Raw genomic sequence first — 21353 nt, forward strand, 5'->3', positions numbered from 1 at the left:
CGAGAATCCAGGCCACAACGCCACCTACTCCAGGACCCTACCATACCCTACCAGAAGCCACGGATTACAGGCAACATTCGCACTGAGCTGAAGGGTAGAGCTGCCGCTTTCAAGTAGCTGGACTCTAACCCGGAAGCTTATAAGAAATCCTGCTATAGATAGGCACTACAGAGGGTAGTGCATACGGCCCAGTACATCACCGGGGCCAAGCCTCCTGCCATCCAGGACTTCTATACCAGGCAGTGTCAGAGGAAGGCCCTAAAAATTGTCAAAGACTCCAGCCACCCTAGTCATAGAGTGTTCTCTTTGCTATGGCAAGCGGTAATGGAGTGCAAAGTCTAGGTCCAAGAGGCTTCTAAAACAGCTTCTACCCCCAAGCCATAAGACTCCTGAACATCTAATCAAATGGTTACCCAGACTATTTGAAGTGCCCCCCCGCCCTCTTCTACGCTGCTGCTACTCACTGTTATTATCTATGCATACTCACTTTGATAACTCTTCCTACATGTACATATTACCTCAATTACCTCGACACCGGTGCCCCAGCACATTGACTCTGTACCGGTACCCCCCCTGTATATAGCCCCTCTATTGTTATTTACTGCTGCTCTTTAATTATCTGTTATTCTTAGCTTAGCTTTTTTTTTTGGTATTTTCTCTTAAAACTGCATTGTTGGTTAAGGGCTTGTAAGTAAGCATTTCACTGTAAAGTCTACACCTGTTGTATTCTTTGCATGTGACAAATACAAATTTGATTTAATTTGATTGATAGCAGACATTCCCATTTCCATTGTTCCTCAAATGCAGTGTATGATATACCATTTTGTAGCTCAGAGTCTCTACTTTTATATAATGTAAAAAACACAATTTCAAATTTTGCTACATGAGACCGAATCCAGGTGGCGTGTCACATATACCGGCTGTGATATCCTGGCTGTGATATACTGGCTGTGATATACTGGCTGTGATATCCTGGCTGTGATATACTGGCTGTGATATCCTGGCTGTGATATCCTGGCTGTGATATCCTGGTTGTGATATCCTGGCTGTGATATCCTGGCTGTGATATCCTATCTGTGATATCCTGTCTGTGATATCCTGGCTGTGATATCCTGGCTGTGATATCCTTGTTGTGATATCCTGGCTGTAATATCCTGGCTGTTATATCCTGGCTGTGATATCCTGGCTGTGATATCCTGGTTGTGATATCCTGGCTGTAATATCCTGGCTGTGATATCCTGGCTGTGATATCCTGGCTGTGATATCCTGGCTGTGATATACTTGCTGTGATATCCTGGCTGTGATATCCTGGTTGTGATATCCTGGCTGTAATATCCTGGCTGTGATATACTGGCTGTGATATCCTGTCTGTGATATCCTGGCTGTGATATCCTGGTTGTGATATCCTGGCTGTAATATCCTGGCTGTGATATCCTGGCTGTAATATCCTTGCTATGATATCCTTGCTGTGATATCCTGGCTGTGATATCCTGGCTGTAATATCCTTGCTATGATATCCTTGCTGTGATATTCTGGCTGTGATATCCTGGCTGTGATATACTGACTGTGATATCCTGACTGTGATATCCTGGCTGTGATATACTGACTGTGATATCCTGACTGTGATATACTGACTGTGAACACAACATGATTCTCTCTAGGTGTTAGGCTCCCATAGAAGTCTATGTTAAAGGAGCGCATTAAATACTATGTTTGCCTGTAGAATAACTTGTCTGTATTGTGTTTGTAGAATAGGGGGAAGCTAGCATACTTGAAGATGGTCTAATCTAAATTTGTGTCAGTATGTTGGTATGTTTTCTGTGGTTGTACATTGTCCATTTCCAGTGTTTTGTGAACATTGTCTCTCCTGAGTGTAATTTAATGTGGTTTTCATAGTATTTCTAAAGCCTGTCAAACTCAAACCCTTCCGCTCGTCAGTTCAAAATAAAAAGATTTGAAACAAGCTTCCATTTTCTTATGGAAACATTAATTAATACCCACAGTACACAACGACATAAGCGATATATTACAGTGGTTCTGATAACGTGTGAAATAGTAAAAAGCCATTGCTGTCTGAAATGTATAGAGGTAAGAATACTTACTGCTGGTCATCTCCTGAATTCAGCAGTGGAATCCAGGGGTGTGGTAAGGCTATTGTAGGTGTATCCAGGACGTCAGAACAAGTCTTTTTTAATACTTTAAAAAAAATGTCACCTTTATTTAACCAGGTAGGCCAGTTGAGAATAAGTTCTCATTTACAACTGCGACCTGGCCAAGATAAAACAAAACAGTGCGACACAAACAACAACACAGAGTTACACATGGAATAAACAAACATACAGTCAATAATACAGTAGAAAAAGTCTATATACAGTGTGTGCAAATGAGGAAAGATAAGGGAGGTAAGGCAATAAATAAGCCATAGTGGCGAAATAATTACAACATAGCAATTAAACACTGGAGTGATAGATGTGCAGAAGATTAATCTGCAGGTAGATACTGGTGTGCAAAGGAGGAAATAAATAACGGTATAGGGATGTGGTAGTGGGCTGGGCAATGTGCAGGTGCAGTGATCTGTGAGCTGCTCTGACATCTGGTGCTTAAAGTTAGTGAGGGAGATATGAGTCTCCAGCTTCAGTGACTTTTGCAATTGGTTCCAGTCATTGGCAGCAGAGAACTGGAAGGAAAGGCAGCCAAAGGAGGAATTGGCTTTGGGGGTGACCAGTGAAATATACCTGCTGGAGCGCGTGCTGAGGGTGGGTGCTGCTATGGTGACCAGTGAGCTGAGATAAGGCGGGGCTTTACCTAGCAAAGACTTAGATGACCTGGAGCCAGTGGGTTTGGCAACGAATTTGAAGCGAGGGCCAGCCAATGAGGACATACATGTCGCAATGGTGGGTAGTATATGGGGTTTTGGTGACAAAACAGATGGCACTGTGATAGACTGCATCCAATTTACTGAGTATAGTGTTGGAGGCTATTTTGTAAATTACATTGCTGAAGTCAAGGATCGGCAGGATAGTCAGTATTACAAGGGTATGTTTGGCAGCATGAGTGAAGGATGCTTTGTTGCGAAATAGGAAGCCGATTCTAGATTTAATTTTGGATTGCAGATGATTAATGTGAGTCTGGAAGGAGAGTTTATAGTCTAACCAGACACCTAGGTATTTGTAGTTGTCCACATATTATAAGTCAGAACCGTCCAGAGTAGTGATGCTGGACGGGCGGGCAGGTGTGGGCAGCGATCAGTTGAAGAGCGTGCATTTAGTTTAACTTGCATTTAAGAGCAGTTGGAGGCCACGGAAGGAGAGTTGTATGGCATTGAAGCTCGTCTGGAGGTTAGTTAATACAGTGTGCAAAGAAGGGCCAGAAGTATACAGAATGGTGTCGTCTAATCAGAGAATCACCAGCAGCAAGAGCGACATCATTGATGTATACAGAGAAAAGAGTCTGCCCGAGATTTGAACCCTGTGGCATCGCCATTGAGACTGCCAGAGGTCCGGACAACAGGACCTCCGATTTGACAAACTGAACTCAGTCTGAGAAGTAGTTGGTGAAGCAGGCGAGGCAGTCATTTGAGAAACCAAGGCTGTTGATTCTGCCGATAAGAATGTGGTGATTGACAGAGTCGAAAGCCTTGGCCAGGTCGATGAATACAGCTGCACAGTGTTGTCTCTTATCGATGGTGGTTATGATATCGTTTAGGACCTTGAGCGTGGCTGAGGTGCACCCATGACCAGCTCGGAAACCAGATTGCATAGCGGAGAAGGTACGGTGGGATTCGAAATGGTCGGTGATCTGTTCGTTAACTTGGCTTTCGAAGACCTTGAGTCCAGAGTGTCCCTCCCTTTAAAGTGGGGGATGACCGCGGCAGCTTTCCAATCTTTGGGGATCTCAGACGATACAAAAGAGATGTTGAACAGGCTAGTAATAGGGATTGCAACAATTTCGGCAGATAATTTTAGAAAGAGAGGGTCCAGATTGTCTAGCCCGGCTGATTTGTAGGGGTCCAGATTTTGCAGCTCCTTCAGAACCTCAGCTATCTGGATTTGGGTGAGGGAGAAATGGGGAGGCTTGGGCAAGTTACTGTGGGGAGTGCAGGGCTGTTGACCGGGGTAGGGGTAGCCAGGTGGAAAGCATGGACAGCTGTAGAACAATGCTTATTGAAATTCTCAATTATTGTGGATTTATCGGTGGTGACAGTGTCTCCTAGCCTCAGTGCAGTGGGCAGCTGGGAGGAGGTGCTCTTATTCTCCATGGACTTTACAGTGTCCCAGAACCTTTTGGAGTTTGTGCTGCAGGATGCAAATTTCTGTTTGAAAAAGTTGGCCTTTGCTTTCCTAAATGCCTGTGTATATTGGTTCCTAACTTCCCTGAAAAGGTGCATATCGCGGGGGCTATTTGATGCTAATGCTTTACGCCACAGGATGTTTTGTGCTGGTCAAGGGCAGTCAGGTCTGGAGTGAACCAAGGGCTATATCTGTTCCTGGTTCAAATGTTTTTTGAATGGGGCATGCTTATTTAAGATGGTGAGGAAAGCACTTTTAAAGAATAACCAGGCATCCTCTACTGACGGAATGAGGCCAATATCCTTCCAGGATCCATGGGCCAGGTTGATTAGAAAGGCCAGCTCGCTGAAGTGTTTCAGGGAGCGTTTGACAGTGATGAGGGGTGGTCGTTTGACCACAGACCCATTACGGACACAGGCAATGAGGCAGTGATCGCTGAGATCCTGGTTGAGGTGTATTTGGAGGGCAGGTTGGTTAGGATGATATCTATGAGGGTGCCTGTGTTTACGGATTTGGGGTTGTACCTGGTTGGTTCATTGATCATTTGTGTGAGATTGAGGGCATCAAATTGAGATTGTAGGATGGCCGGGGTGTTAAGCATGTCCTAGTTTAGGTCACCTAAAAGCACAAGCTCTGAAGATAGATGGGGGGGCAATCAATTCACATATGGTGTCCAGGGCACAGCTGGGGGCAGAAGGTGGTCTATAGCAAGCGGCAACAGTGAGAGACTTGTTTCTGGAAAGGTGGATTTTTAAAAGTAGAAGCTCAAATTGTTTGGGTAGTAAGACAGAACTATGCAGGCTCTCTCTGCAGTAGATTGCAACTCCGCCCCCTTTGGCAGTTCTATCTTGTCGGAAAATGTTATAGTTAGGGATGGAAATTTCAGGGTTTTTGGTGGCCTTCTTAAGCCAGGATTCAGACATGGCTAGGACATCCGGGTTGGCAGAGTGTGCTAAAGCAGTGAATAAAACAAACTTAGGGAGGAGACTTCTAATGTTAACATGCATGAAACCAAGGCTTTTACGGTTACAAAAGTCAACAAATGAGAGCGCCTGGGAGATGGGAGTGGAGCTAGGCACTGCAGGGCCTGGATTAACCTCTACATCACCAGAGGAACAGAGGAGGAGTAGGATAAGGGTACGGCTAAAGGCTATACGAACTGGTCGTCTAGTACATTCGGAACAGAGAGTAAAAGGAGCAGGTTTCTGGTCACGGTAGAATAGATTCAAGGCATAATGTACAGACAAAGGTATCATGACAGGGCTTCTTTATGACTGAAAGCTGACTGAAACATTATATAAAGACTCAGATGTAGAAGACATAACATGTATTTAAACTGAGCCATGGACTCTACACCTATTTCATGGCTTTTCTTATATCTTGGACTGGACATTGAATTGCCAGAGCTCCATCCAGCCCTCGTAAAAGGACATACATTATATTACAGAACTCTTGACTGAAAAGCACAGAAGAAATGGTGATGGGGACCTCTTGCTTTTCAACTGTCACCAGACGTTGAGCACACACACTGGCTTCAAGGTGTAGCCAACTGCTGCTGACAGTTTTAAAAGCAGTTAGCATGCAGTGGAGAATGTAATGACTACCTGGACCCAAAGTGTGCTTCTGGAAACCTGTGGAAATATGCCCTAAATTGCAGGTGTCGTCTTGTAAACGTTTGGTTTCTGGTGTGTTTCTGCTGGATAAAAATAAGGCTACTATAGATCTACTGCTCATTGAAAGCATGGGCATGTGCGATTACCCTTACTTGCATTCTAAATAGTAGACTGATTTTTTATAGTATGTGCAATTGTTTGTATATCCTGGATATTACGAAAGTTGTCCAACAGGGGTCGATTCAGGGTCATGTACTTTTTACTGTTAACATTAACAATAACAATATTAACCAAAATGTAACCTGCACTTGTACAGTGCATTTGGAAAGTATTCAGACCCCTTGACCTTTTCCACATTTTGTTACGTTACAGCTTTATTCTAAAATGGATTCAATTGTTTTTTTACTAATCAATCTACACACACTACCCCATCATGACAAAGTAAAAACAGGTTTTCAGAAATATCACATTTACATAAGTATTCAGACCCTTTTCTCAGTACTTTGTTGAAGGACCTTTGGCAGCGATTACAACCTCCAGTCTTCTTGGGTATGACGGTACAAAATTGGCACACCTGTATTTGGGGAGTTTCTCCAATTCTTCTCTGCAAATCCTCTTAAGTTCTGTCAGGTTGGATGGGGAGTGTTGCTGCACAGGTTCTCTTTTCAGGTCTCTTTCTTCCGGGCTCTGGCAGAGCTACTCTAAGAAATTCAGAGACTTGTCACAAAGCCACACCTGCGTTGCCTTGGCTGTATGCTTAGGGTCGTTATCCTGTTGGAAAGCGAACCTTCACCCCAGTCTGAGGTCCTAAGCACTCTGGTGCAGGTTGTCGTGGGATAATCAGAATTTGTTGGTAACATATGTAAGATGTTTTATATTCATCAAATGTGTGTAAGTTAATTCTCATCAGAATGGTATTTTTGTGTAATTCTGTGGTGAGGTTGCAGTTATCTGTTCTATGTCAAAACTAAGTTGCCTGGGCCGCTGAGAGGGGAGAGGTCAAAGTGTCATCATGTGTAAACATATCTTTTACTCCCTACCTTTTCTAGTGGGGAAAGAAGGGTTGCAGTGTTGTTTCTATCTTAAACTATAGCCTCACCCTCCTCTCCGTGAGTTTGTCCAGGAGTTTGTATTTAGAGTGGGTTGTATATAAATGACAATTTGATATATGCCTGTTGATATGGATGATTGGTTTATGGTTTCACGGGTTTGGGAAAGGAGACAAAGCTGAACGATGAGTTATGTCTATGCTGTCTGACTATGTGTGTCTTTGCTATTAAAGGAACTCAGTTGCATTGTAAGGAGGCTCTCAGAGGATTCACTGGGAGACACTGAATCAATCTGAGAGTCACAGGGTTGTGATAGAGCTCATATAATTAAAGATGGACTTTGATAACTAACTCTGACTTGTGTGTGTGGTTTGCTCCCATGATTTGGTAAATAGAGGACATTTCCACGACAAGGTTTTCATCAAGGATCTCTCTGTACTTTGCTCCGTTCATCTTTCCCTCGATCCTGACATCCCCACAGCATGATGCTGCCACCACCATGCTTCACCGTAGGGATGGTGCCAGGTTTCCACCACGTGATGCTTGGCATTCAAGCCAGAAAGGTCCATCTTGGTTTCATCAGACCAGAGAATCTTGTTTCTCATGGTTTGAGTGTCCTTATGTGCTTTTTGGCAAACTCCAAGCGGGCTGTCGTGTGCCTTTTACCAAAGAGTGGCTTCCGTCTGGCCCATCTACCATAAAGGCCTGATTGGTGGATTGCTGCAGAGATGGTTGTCCTTCTGGAAGGTTCTCCCATCTCCACAGAGGAACTCTGGAGCTCTGTCAGAGTGACCATTGGGTTCTTGGTCACCACCCTGAACAAGGCCCTTCTCCCTCGATTGCTGGCCAGCTCTAAGAAGAGTCTTGGTGGTTCCAAACATCTTCCATTTAAGAATGATGGAGGCCACAGTATTCTTGGGGACCTTTAATGCTGCAGACATTTTTTCGTACTCTTCCCCAGATCTGTGCCTCGACACCATCCCATCTCAGAGCTCTACGTACAATTCCTTTGACCTCATTGCTTGATTTTTGCTCTGACATGCATTGTCAACTGTGGGACCTTATATAGTCAGGTGTTTGCCTTTACAAATAATGTCCAATCAATTTAATTTACCACAGGTGGACTCCAACAGAGTTGTAGAAACATCTCAAGGATGACAAATGGAAACAGGATGCACCTGTGCTCAATTTCGAGTCTCATCGCAAAGGGTCTGAATACTTGTAAATGCAAATAAGTAATTTATACATTTGCAAAAATGTCTAAAGACCCGTTTTCAGTTTTTCATTATGGGATATTATGTGTAGATTGATAAGTGAAAGAAAATAATTTAATCCATTTTAGAAAAAGGCTGTAATGTAACAAAATGTGGAAAAGGTCAATGGGTCTGAATACTTTTCAAATGCAGACATTGCTCATTCTCATATTGCTCATTCTGACATTTTGTAATTTCTAGTTTTTTAAAAACTTTTTGGATTATGTGTGTATTCTTATTGTATTGCGCTGACCTAAGGGCTAAATATCAATTACCTGTTGTGTCTTTTTTCCTTAATCTACATTTAAGGTCAATTTATTTGGTTTTTCCAAAATTCATTACATGTTAATATTTCAAATCAATTTCATCCACATTTAAGATCAGCATATGGCATCTATCGGTGCTCATCGTTACCACAACAAACTGCATGGAATATTAGACAGACATGGTTACTCAAAGGGTTTGGTCACTGATCTTTATCATTAAAGAATCTAGGGATAAGAGAGCTATCAGTCGATGATGATATTTGCTGCGATCAGTTCTTAATTTGAGCCGAATCCTGACGGAACAGGATCCGAAACCTCTCAGTTCTGGAATTCCGGCACCTATTTGCCTGGATCCGGTAGCTCTCCTGGCATGACAAATCATTGTCTCTGTTTGCAATGTAAAAATTAAAATAAAATCGATCAGAATTGGGCTATATCAAGTTGCCTCCTTGTTAAGAGTGAGTCTTTAATTAATAAATAAATAAACAGAACAGAACACAACGAACACGACCAACGCACTGACATGGAACAGAGTCAATAACACCAGAGGAAAGAACCAAGGGGAGAGACAGATATCGGGAAGGTAATCAAGGAGGTGATGGAGTCCAGGTGAGTGTCATGATGCGCTGGTGGTCGTGATGATGGTGACAGGTGTGCGGGATAATCAGCAGCCTGGTGACCTAGAGGCCGGAGAGGGAGTATACAGTAACAATCTCTTTCACAGAACTAGAATTAGATTCTATTATGATCGCTCTCCCCCTCTCTCTGCTCTGAAAGAGATGAGCCTGCAACTCTTTCTCCATCTCTCCAGCATTGCACTTCATCATTTATTTAAAATAATTAAATATGCCCATTTGATTTATTTTCCTTGTTATAGAATTGCACTGTTATGTTAGATATGCAACATTATTTGCTAAATATATTACACGTTGTAGGCGGTAGAGCGCAGGCGCGAACACATCTGCTTTTTGAACGGACAGTAGACCTAGCCCACTTAAGCCACAAAATCTAAAACCAACCAAATCTGTTCGGGAACATCGATATTGACATGTTTTCACAACTAACCTTATTTCATTAAACTGTTGAGAGCCCCTCTCTCTGCACGTCTCTACCCACTGGAGAAAGTTATAAAGCAGAGCGAGAGAGAACGCGTTGGAAGTGGTAAGATATTCTGTAAGGTCAGCCTATTAATAATTCAAAATATAAAATATGCCCTATTGTAACTATATTCTAACCATGGACATTTTCTTATTTGTGTTGTACTTAAACATATTTTGCTAATGTCGGCAGTCATGTAGAATTGCCTAACCCTAACCCATGCAATGCTTTATTAGATGGTTATCTGCAGCCATAGCTGCAGGAAGTAGGGGTGCTGAGGGTGCTACAGCACCCCTTGAAAAATTAGAAAACAAATGTTTTTTTATAAACAACATTTTTTATTGTTATTTTTTGTAGTGCACTGGACCTTTAATAATCCTGTATTAGAGGACCAATATAGCAGTCTGCAGGCAGGCAAAATGTTGTTTTTTTTACAGCAAAATGTCACAGTCTCCTATACATTTCACATAGTCTACTATGCATTTCACATAGTCTACTATACATTTCACATAGTCTACTATACATTTCACATAGTCTACTATGCATTTCACATAGTCTACTATGCATTTCACATAGTCTACTATGCATTTCACATAGTCTACTATGCATTTCACATAGTCTACTATGCATTTCACATAGTCTACTATGCATTTCACATAGTCTACTATACATTTCACATAGTCTACTATGCATTTCACATAGTCTACTATGCATTTCACATAGTCTACTATGCATTTCACATAGTCTACTATGCATTTCACATAGTCTACTATGCATTTCACATAGTCTACTATACATTTCACATAGTCTACTATGCATTTCACATAGTGTACTATGCATTTCACATAGTCTACTATGCATTTCACATAGTCTACTATACATTTCACATAGTGTACTATGCATTTCACATAGTCTACTATACATTTCACAGAGAACGTTTATTTTCACACACCCAATCAGAGTCTAAATATTTAGAATGCAAGAATGGGTATTCAGACATGCCCCTGGACAACAAGACATTGAGATTTGGGAACTGTTGTGAACTGAATGAAATAAATCAATCCTTAACAGATGTGTTGATATATGTCTCTTTTGTCTTTTATTCTCTGGTTTGAACAGCACAAAGACAGAAATAGCGTCAGGATATATAAAGCACAGTCACGGACATAAAAGTTAAACAGATGAAATCAACAGATAAAAGCAAGGCAGCGGCTGCTAGTACAGGCCAGGAAGGCAATGGGTGTGTACGAAATATGTAATCATACTAAATACTATTTCTAATGTACTGTTAAGTAAAACATGAATGCAGTAAGCAACAAATATAACTAGGATCTAGGATCAAACATTCTAGGATTATACATACTAGGATCACACATACTAGGATTAAACATTCTAGGACCATATATACTAGGACCATACATACTAGGACCATACATACTAGGATCACACATACTAGCATCTAGGATTAAACATTCTAGGCTCATATATACTAGGACCATACATACTAGGATCATACATACTAGGATCACACATACTAGCATCTAGGATTAAACATTCTAGGCTCATATATACTAGGACCATACATACTAGGATCATACATACTAGGATTATACATACTAGGACCATACATACTAGGATTATACATACTAGGATTATACATACTAGCATCATACATACTAGGATCATGCATACTAGGATCATACATACTAGGACCATACATACTAGGATCATACATACTAGGACCATACATACTAGGATTATACATACTAGGATCACACATACTAGGACCATACATACTAGGATTATACATACTAGGATCATACATACTAGGACCATACATACTAGGATTATACATACTAGGATCACACATACTAGCATCTAGGATCAAACATTCTAGGCTCATACATACTAGGACCATACTTACTAGGATCATACATACATACTAGGCTCATACATACCAGGATCATACATACCAGGATAATGTGTCATCTAATGCAGTGTTCCCCAATTCTGGTCCTCAAGTACAACCAGAAGTAGGACCATATTTCTGTGGCCCACAGACAAGTACACCTTATTCTACTTGTCATCTAATCATCAAGCCCTTGACAGGTGTTAATCAGGTGTTTTTGTCCGGGGCTACAACTAAAATGTGTGCTGTTGGGGTTACTGGAGGACTGGGGTTGGGAACCTGATCTAATGCCCAATTGCGTTGTTTACTGCCATACGTTCATTTTGGTACAGCACGTCCCCTGATCTTATTTGCAGATGTTGTAAAACACACCTGGGTCTGAAAAACTGATTCTCTTCCACAATAGCATGCAGTGAATTCTTAGCCGAAATGTGAATGACATCCTAGCATTTAAAACAAATGCCGATGACCGAATACCCGCACTTGCATTCTAGATAATAGGCTTCAGTGTATGTGAATAGAGAGTTTTATAGTATGTTGAAATTTCAAACATCGAGTAAGCTTAAATGCCAGGATGTCATACTCATTTGGCCATTCATCTAGTAGAATTCACTGCACCCTATTGAGGAAGAGAATCGTCTTCTCAACAAGTGTGTTTGACAACAGCTGATGATCAGAATAGGGGACACACTCTACAAAAATAAACCAAGGGAGGGGTACAATCGCTATTGCACATTAGATGAAGCCTTCTCAGTACGGATAAGTAGTGTGTTGATATTTGTTGCTTTCTGAATGTGTTTTTATTAAACGGTGCGTGCTATATAGTATGTAGTATGATTAGTACACAGTATGTTGTTTAGTAATTAGTAGGCAAGACATTTCACATAGGCTACTGTATAACTTTAAATTTTTTCAAACCTAAACAGACTACTATTTAGGATGCAGGTACAGGTGTCCGGACTCTACCAATTTCTCTGTGATAATACAGGTGTCCGGACTCTACCAATTTCTCTGTGATAGTACAGGTGTCCGGACTCTACCACTTTCTCTGTGATAGTAGTAGTTATCGTTCTATAGCTACAGCAGTTTAAACATGAGATTTACAACACTGTTGTTAATGGAACGTGGAGCAAAGAACTTAATATTATACAATTTCAGCTTTTACACCATCTTCATCCTCCTCCTCATCATCATCATCACTGTCCAGTAGGTATTGACATTTTATGTACTATGTTGTATTTACATACAGTATATTTAATTTTTTACCTTTATTTAACCAGGCAAGTCAGTTAAGAACAAATTCTTATTTTCAATGACGGCCTAGGAACAGTGGGTTAACTGCCTGTTCAGGGGCAGAACGACAGATTTGTACCTTGTCAGCTCGGGGGTTTGAACTCGCAACCTTCCGGTTACTAGTCCAACGCTCTAACCACTAGGCTACCCTGCCGCCCCAGTGGGTCAAAAAAGTATTTAGTCAGCCACCAATTGTGCAGGTTCTCTCACTTAAAAAGATGAGAGAGGCCTGTAATTTTCATCATAGGTACACTTCAACTATGACATACAAAATGAGATTCTCCAGAAAATCACATTGTAGGATTTTTAATGAATTTATTTGCAAATTATGGTGTAAAATAAGTATTTGGTCACCTACAAACATTTCTGGCTCTCACAGACCTGTAACTTCTTCTTTAAGAGGCTCCTCTGTCCTCCACTCGTTACCTGTATTAATGGCACCTGTTTGAACTTGTTATCAGTATAAAAGACACCTGTCCACAACCTCAAACAGTCACACTCCAAACTCCACTATGGGCAAGACCAAAGAGCTGTCAAAGGACACCAGAAACAAAATTGTAGACCTGCACCAGGCTGGGGGACCTAGCGAATGACCTGCAGAGAGCTGGGACCAAAGTAACAAAGCCTACCATCAGTAACACACTACGCCGCCAGGGACTGAAATCCTGCAGTGCCAGACATGTCCCCCTGCTTAAGCCAGTACATGTCCAGGCCCGTCTGACGTTTGCTAGAGAGCATTTGGATGATCCAGAAGAAGATTGGGAGAATGTCATATGGTCAGATGAAACCAAAATATAACTTTGTTGTCACGCCCTGACCATAGTTTACTTTGTATTTTCTATGTTTTGATTGGTCAGGGTGTGATCTGAGTGGGTATTCTATGTTTCATGTCTTGTTTGTCTATTTCTATGTTCAGCCTGATATGGTTCTCAGTCAGAGGCAGGTGTTCGTCATTGTCTCTGATTGGGAACCATATTTAGGTAGCCTGGGTTTCACTGTGTGTTTGTGGGTGATTGTTCCTGTCTATGTGTTTTTCACCAGATAGGCTGTTTTAGGTTTTCGTTACGTTCATCACGTTCTTTATTTTGTAGTGTTTGCATTGATTCGTGTTTTACGTTTGTTCATTAAAACATGGATCGCAATCTACACGCTGCATTTTGGTCCGACTCTCCTTCTCATCAAGAAAACCGTGACAGAATCACCCACCACAAAAGGACCAAGCAGCGTGTCAACAGGCAGGAGCAGCGCGAGGAGATGCGCAATAAGGATTTCTGGACATGGGAGGAAATCCTCGACAGGAGAGGACCCTGGGCTAAACCAGGGGAGTGTAGCCGCCCAAAGGTGCAGCGGGAGAAGAAACAACAGGAGCAGCCCAAAGAGGAGTGCAGTATGGAGTATACGACTTGGGAGGAGATCGACAGGTGGGCGGCCGACCCAGGGAGAGTGCCGGAGCCCGCCTGGGATTCGATGGAGCAGTGCGCGGAAGGATATAGGAGAATGGAGTTTGCGAAGCAAGCAAGGCGGCGCGGACGGAGGCCCCATAGTCAGCCCAAAAAAATTCTTGGGGGGGGGCTCAGGGAGAGTGTGGCAGAGTCAGGAGCCAGACCTGAGCCAACTCTCCCTGTTTATCGTGAGGAGCCAAGGAGAGCAGAACCAGAGCCGGTGTTGGAGGTGAGTGAAACAGAGACTGTGAAGGAGTTAATGGGGAAATTGGAGGAGAGAGAAATGAGGGAGTTGCTGTGTTGGTGCATTTTGCATAGAATTCGCCTGACGGAACGTGTCAGGGATTTGATGGCACCTGGGTTAGCGCTCCATACTCGTCCTGAGGTCCGTTTTAGTCGGCTGGTGAAGTTGGTTCCAGTCTCACGCATCAGGCCTCCTGTGCCCATCCCTAGCCTTGCACGTCCTGTGCCAGCACTATGCATCAGGCCTACAGTGCGCCTCGCCTGTTCAGCGCAGCCAGAGCCTCTCTCCTCTCCTGCGCTGCTGGAGTCTCCCGCCTGTTCAGCGCAGCCAGAGCCTCTCTTCTCTACTGCGCTATCGGAGTCTCCCGACTGTTCAGCGCAGCCAGAGCCTTTCTACTCTCCTGCGCTGCCGGAGTCTCCCGCCTGTTCAGCGCAGCCAGAGCCTTTCTGCTCTCCTGCGCTGCCGGAATCTCCCGCCTGTTCAGCGCAGCCGGAGCCTCTCTCCTCTCCTGCGCTGTCGGAGTCTCCCGCCTGTTCAGCGCAGCCAGAACTGCCAGTCTGCATGAAGCAGCCCGAGCTGCCAGTCTGCAATGAGCTGCCAGTCTGCAAGGAGCTGCCAGTCTGCAAGGAGCTGTCCGTCTGCATGGAGCAGCCTGAGCTGTCATTTTGCAAGGAGCAGCCAGAACTGTCAGTCTACATGAAGCAGCTAGAGCTGCCAGTCTGCAAGGAGCTGCCAGCCTGCAAGGAGCTGCCAGTCTGCAAGGAGCTGCCAGTCTGCAAGGAGCTGCCAGCCTGCAAGGAGCTGTCAGTCTGCATGAAGCAGCCCGAGCTGTCAGTTTGCAAGGAGCAGCCAGAGCTGTCAGTCTACATGAAGCAGCCAGAGCTGCCAGTCTGCAAGGAGCTGCCAGTCTGCAAGGAGCTGCCAGTCTGCAAAGAGCTGCCAGTCTGCAAGGAGCTGCCAGCCTGCAAGGAGCTGCCAGCCTGCAAGGAGCTGTCAGTCTGCATGGAGCTGCCAGTCTCCAAGGAGCCGCCAGAGCTGCCTGTCTGCAGGATGCCGCAAAAGCTGCCAGTCTGCAAGGAGCCGCCAGAGCTGCCAGTCTGCAAGGAGCCGCCAGAGCTGCCAGTCTGCAAGGAGCCGCCAGAGCTGCCAGTTAGCATGGAGCAGCCAGGGCCGCCAGTCAGCATTGAGCAGCCAGTCAGCATGGAGCAGCTGGAGCTGCCAGTCGGCATGGAGCTGCCAGTCAGTATGGAGCAGCCAGAGCCGCCAGTCAGCATGGAGCAGCCAGTCAGCATGGAGCAGCCAGAGCTGCCAGTCGGCATGGAACTGCCAGTCAGCATGGAGCAGCCAGAGCTGCCAGTCAGTATTGAGCAGCCAGTCAGCATGGAGCAGCCAGATCTGCCGGTCGACCAGACTCTCCCAGATCTGCCGGTCGACCAGACTCTCCCAGATCTGCCGGTCGACCAGACTCTCCCAGATCTGCCGGTCGACCAGACTCTTCCAGAGCTGCCAGTCGACCAGACTCTTCCAGAGCTGCCAGTCGACCAGACTCTTCCAGAGCTGCCAGTCGACCAGACTCTTCCAGATCTGCCCGTCGTCCAGACTCTTCCAGATCTGCCCGTCGTCCAGACTCTTCCAGATCTGCCCGTCGTCCAGACTCTTCCAGATCTGCCAATCGTCCAGACTCTTCCAGATCCGCCAGTCGACCAGATTCTCCCAGATCCGCCAGTCGACCAGATTCTCCCAGATCCGCCAGTCGACCAGATTCTCCCAGATCCGCCAGTCGACCAGATTCTCCCAGATCCGCCAGTCGACCAGATTCTCCCAGATCCGCCAGTCGACCAGATTCTCCCAGATCCGCCAGTCGACCAGATTCTCCCAGATCCGCCAGTCGACCAGATTCTCCCAGATCCGCCAGTCGACCAGATTCTCCCAGATCCGCCAGTCGACCAGATTCTCCCAGATCCGCCAGTCGACCAGATTCTCCCAGATCCGCCAGTCGACCAGATTCTCCCAGATCCGCCAGTCGACCAGATTCTCCCAGATCCGCCAGTCGACCAGATTCTTCCAGATCCGCCAGTCGACCAGATTCTCCCAGATCCGCCAGTCGACCAGATTCTCCCAGATCCGCCAGTCGACCAGATTCTCCCAGATCCGCCAGTCGACCAGATTCTTCCAGATCTGCTAGTCGACCAGGATCTGCTGAAACCGCCAGCCAGCCAGGTTCTGGTAGTTTCTACTACCTGCCTGGGCTTCTTCTCAGTGCTGAGCTTCTTCTCAGTGCTGAGCTTCCTCTCAGTGCTGAGCTACCCATCTGTCCCGAGTTACCTCTGTCCCGAGCTGTCCCTCTGTCCCATGTTATCATTGTGGTGGGTAACCTATTTAGGGACGTTTAGGAGGGGGATTAAAACTGTCATGGAGTGGGGTCCACGTCCAGTGCCAGAGCCGCCACCGCGGACAGATGCCCACCCAGACCCTCCCCTATAGGTTCAGGTTTTGCGGCCGGAGTCCGCACCTTGGGGGGGGGGTACTGTCACGCCCTGACCATAGTTTACTTTGTATTTTCTATGTTTTGATTGGTCAGGGTGTGATCTGAGTGGGTATTCTATGTTTCATGTCTTGTTTGTCTATTTCTATGTTCAGCCTGATATGGTTCTCAGTCAGAGGCAGGTGTTCGTCATTGTCTCTGATTGGGAACCATATTTAGGTAGCCTGGGTTTCACTGTGTGTTTGTGGGTGATTGTTCCTGTCTATGTGTTTTTCACCAGATAGGCTGTTTTAGGTTTTCGTTACGTTCATCACGTTCTTTATTTTGTAGTGTTTGCATTGATTCGTGTTTTACGTTTGTTCATTAAAACATGGATCGCAATCTACACGCTGCATTTTGGTCCGACTCTCCTTCTCATCAAGAAAACCGTGACATTTGTGGTAAAATCTCAACTCGTCGTGTTTGGAGGACAAAGAATGCTGAGTTGCATCCAAAGAACACCATACCTACTGTGAAGCATGGGGGTAGAAACATCATGCTTTGGGGCTGTTTTTCTGCAAAGGGACCAGGACGACTGATCTCTCACTGTGTAGTACATTTGTTTACCACTTGTATAGTGATTCCCTTTAATGTTGTCATGTTTTCTGTCTCTATTTTATGTTTTTCCTCCATTTCCTTCATTTTATGAGTCAGTTCTTTTTCATTATGACCATATTGATCCTTTAATTCATCAGTCTCCATTTTGTGCTTTTGTCTTAGTTTCTCCTTCTCTTCTTCATGTTGATCCAATAGTTTTTGGATATCATTTTTATATTTCTCTTTAAAGGTATTCATTTCCTCTGCAAGTCTTCTGGCCTCTTGTTCATATTCATCCATCATTTCTTTTGTTTTCCTTTCATAATCTGCCTTCATTTCCTTCAAATTCTTCTCTTCTTGTTCTCTCCTGACTTTATCTTCCTTCTCCTTCCTCCTGTTTTCTTCTTCACGTTCTTGTTGAAACGTTTCCTCCAGTTTTCTTAGTCTTAGTCTCTCCTCCACTTTTCTATTTACACCCTCTTGAAATCTTCTTTCCTGTTCCTCTCCACGTTCTTTCTCCCACTGCTTTTGTTGTATTGTCATTTTGTCTGTCAACTCTCTCCTCTTTTCTTCAAAGTCTTGTTCTATTCGTTCTCTTTCTTTCTGCTCTGTTTCTCTCCTCTGCGCTTCTGATTCCTTCATCTTTATTCTATATTGTTCCCTCTCTCTTTCAAACTGCACTCTCAATCTCCTCTGTTTTTTCTCTTGATCTACAAGAGTTTGTACCTCCTTCTGTCTCCTTAGCCTTTCTTCTTCCTGTTGTCTGTCTCTTTCTTTCTTCAACTGTTCCTCCCATTCCTCTTTTTCTCTACGCATGACCTCTTGGAGTTCTGTTTGACCTTTCTCTGTTTCCTCTATTTTGCTTTGCCACTCTTGTCTTTCTTCCTCTTCCTTCTTTCTCCTCTCATCCTCTTCTTTTTGTCTCATTTTAATTTCTTCCTCCTGTTCCCTTTTTAGTTTATCAAACTTCCATTCCTGATTTATTTGCCGTTCTTTTCTGTCTTTCTCTTCTTTTCTCAGTTTTTCAATCCTCATGTTATATTCTTCTTCCTTTTCTTTTTGGAGGTTTTTCAACTTTATTTCCTGAGTTTTTATCTCTTTTTCCATCTTCTCTTTTTCTGTGTCCCATATTTCTTTTTTCAACTTTTCATCTTTCCTTTTTTTGTCCTCCAACTCTCTTTCTTCCGTCTCTGCTTTCTCCTTGTCTTCATGCTCTTTTCGAATAGCTTCTTCTCTCTCTCTCAACATGTTTTCTCTCAGCTGTCTTTCCTCCTGAACTTTCAATCTCTCCTCTTCCAACTTTGACTTCATCTTTTCCATGTCTGTTTCATGTCTGTCCTTCAGTTTCTCCATGTCAGCCTTTATCTCCATCTCTCTCTCCTTCAGTATTGCTTCCTGTTTGTGTTTAATGGATGCTTCTGCCTCCTGGAACATCTCATTGGTGTAGAAACTGCCCTTGTTCATGGACACCATTTCATTAATCTTCTTAAGAAGCTTATTGACCTGTGTGCGGTTATTGTTGTCCTTGTTGTTGAAGACATGGAATCTCCCTCCACAATCTCTGATCAATTTTTGCAGTTTGGCAATCTTGCTTTCCCCAATGTAATCTTGAATCAACATTGTTCCCAAGTCATCTCCTCTAGTAAACAGAACTAAGCAGAACATTCCTGCCCGTGGACCAAAGGTTTTCTCTATGAGGTCCAAAGTGTCCAGCTCCTCTTGTGTGATTCTCCCGATACTCAACACTATGATAAACACATGGGGTCCAGGAGCTGACAAGGAAACACATTTCACTATCTCTTGCTGAACATCTTTATTAGACAACGTTGTGTCAAAAAGACCAGGTGTGTCCACCACAGAAACTGTTCTTCCATCAACTTTGCCGACTGCCTTCTTGCAAACTGTTGTCGTAGAATTACTGCTGATTTTAGACTCAAATTCATCTCTGCCCAGGATAGTGTTTGCAGAGGCGCTCTTCCCGTTGCCAGTTTTCCCAATCAGCACCACCCTTATGCACTCTGTGCTGGAACACTCCATTTCAGCACCTACAAATTAAACAATAAATGATAAGATATGAATGTTAATTACTGCATGAACTGATATTGAAATCAACATTGAAGGTTCATAGTGTTAAATCATTGCTTTCCCAATCACCCCCCAGTATTTGTTCTTCCCTGTGTTCAACAAACTCACCTTGTGACGTGTTCCTGATTCTCTCCTCTAAATCCTTGATTCTTCTGTTCTTTTCCTCCAGTTCTGATTGGTGTTTAGCCTCCATGTACATGTACAGAGTGTAGCAGGTTCTGTTCTGATCCATCATTTTGATTATTTCTGTTACAAGTTCTGTTGTCTGCTTAGCGTTCTCAATCTTTGAAGCATCAAAGATTTTATACCGCCCTCCGCATATCTTGATCAGTTGCTTTGTGTCTGCATTTTGTTCCACAAAGTCAACTGCAGTTTTATCGACTGGAATGTTATCCTGTCTAAACAGGACCATGACAAAGTCATTGACTCGTGAGCTGAGAATCTTCTGGATGGTCTCCAACTCTCCTCTGTCTTCATCAGTGATTGGACCCAAAGGTACGACCATGAGGAAAGCATGGACTCCAGAGTCACAGAGAGAGACACAGTGGAAAGTCTCACGCATCACTTCCTCCTGAGTGAGATGTGTTCCATACAGAGCAGGCAGCTCGATGAGGGTGACCGGCCGACCACACACCTCCTTCTCTCTTCACACACACTGAGGAGGAGCTGGACTTTGGACTGGACTCTGTCTGACCCAGTATGGCATTGGCTATAGAAGTCTTCCCAGCTCCTCTTCTGCCACACAGCACCACGTTCAGTCTCTGAGCCTTTGGTGTCATGGTATCATGTGTCGTCTCTTCATTGGAGGTGAGGTATCTCCATTCATTCTCCTCTACCATCTTTTCTATCTTTTGATTTAACTTTTTGTGGTCACAGCCTTGTTTGTACATTTCATGATGCCTTCCTCCACATTCTTCAATCATTTGTCTCAGATGAGGATTTCCTGTGACTCCCTCGTGAGTAATAATCACCATTGAGTACTTGAAGGCCTCTTTACCAAATATGCTCAGGATCAACTTGAATGTGTTTCTGTTCTCCTCTGTGAACTTCAGGCTTCAACACCAGCAGGACCCCATGAGGCCCAGGAGCAGAGAGAGACTTACATTTCTCCATCTCCTGCATCAGGGACCGCACAGTCAGAGGTGAAGCAAAGAAGTCTGGAGTCTTTACAACAGTAACAGACTTGCCATTCACCTTCCCACTGGCTGACTCACATTGCTGTTTATAGTTGAAGAAAGGAGCAGGCCTAAAAGCCTCTTTCTGTAGGATCATGTTACCCACTGTACTCTTCTTGTCATCATTCTTCCCCAGAAGCAGAATCCTGAGTGAAGGGGGGGGGGGGCGGGACATCTACACAGCACATCGCTGCACTAAGCAGCACCTCAAAAATAATCTCTAAATGTTGATCCGTATTTGTCTTTGTATCCACCAGAGGGCGCAATGACCTCAAATTGATAGATACTGTTGGTTTACGAGCTGTGAACTCATATCTCATTCTAATCGTTAAAAGTGTTAAAACAAAACAATGACATGAGCATGGTACTAGACTATAAAGTACAGTAGGACCTCAGAGATACAAACACATTGGGAATGGAGGTCGGCAGAATATTGAAATGGACTTAAGTGAAAAATAAAACGTATATATATATATTTTGGTCACGTCTACCTACACAACTTTTGTACCATATTTGCCTATCAGGATAGACATTTTGAAAACAGAAACAACAATACTGAAAATGTGTCCTAATGAC

General features: G+C 43.9%; 1 protein-coding gene across 1 annotated transcript; it reads right to left on the reverse strand.

The window, feature by feature from the left end:
• Positions 1-10642: 10642 nt before the first annotated feature.
• On the reverse strand, positions 10643-20952 carry LOC149970843 (uncharacterized). Its single transcript, XM_090225182.1, has 3 exons — positions 19711-20952; positions 17375-19562; positions 10643-13568 (listed from the first exon to the last, which is right to left on the reverse strand). The coding sequence occupies exons 1-2, from the start codon at positions 20162-20164 to the stop codon at positions 17524-17526; spliced, it is 2493 nt and encodes an 830-aa protein (XP_090081308.1). The 5' UTR covers positions 20165-20952; the 3' UTR covers positions 10643-13568; positions 17375-17523.
• Positions 20953-21353: the final 401 nt, after the last annotated feature.

Source organism: Oncorhynchus mykiss, chromosome 28, assembly GCF_057628025.1.
Source record: "Oncorhynchus mykiss isolate SJ-2025 chromosome 28, ASM5762802v1, whole genome shotgun sequence".
In the NCBI taxonomy this organism is placed as follows: domain Eukaryota; kingdom Metazoa; phylum Chordata; class Actinopteri; order Salmoniformes; family Salmonidae; genus Oncorhynchus; species Oncorhynchus mykiss.

What these genes read in the sequence shown, in the direction of transcription:
- LOC149970843 (XM_090225182.1), bottom strand. Translation starts at nt 20,164, where the DNA reads ATGCGTGAGACTTTCCACTGTGTCTCTCTCTGTGACTCTGGAGTCCAT. An exon ending in AATCAGGAACACGTCACAAG is followed by an intron (nt 19,563 to 19,710) that starts GTGAGTTTGTTG and finishes TTTAATTTGTAG; the next exon opens with GTGCTGAAATGGAGTGTTCC.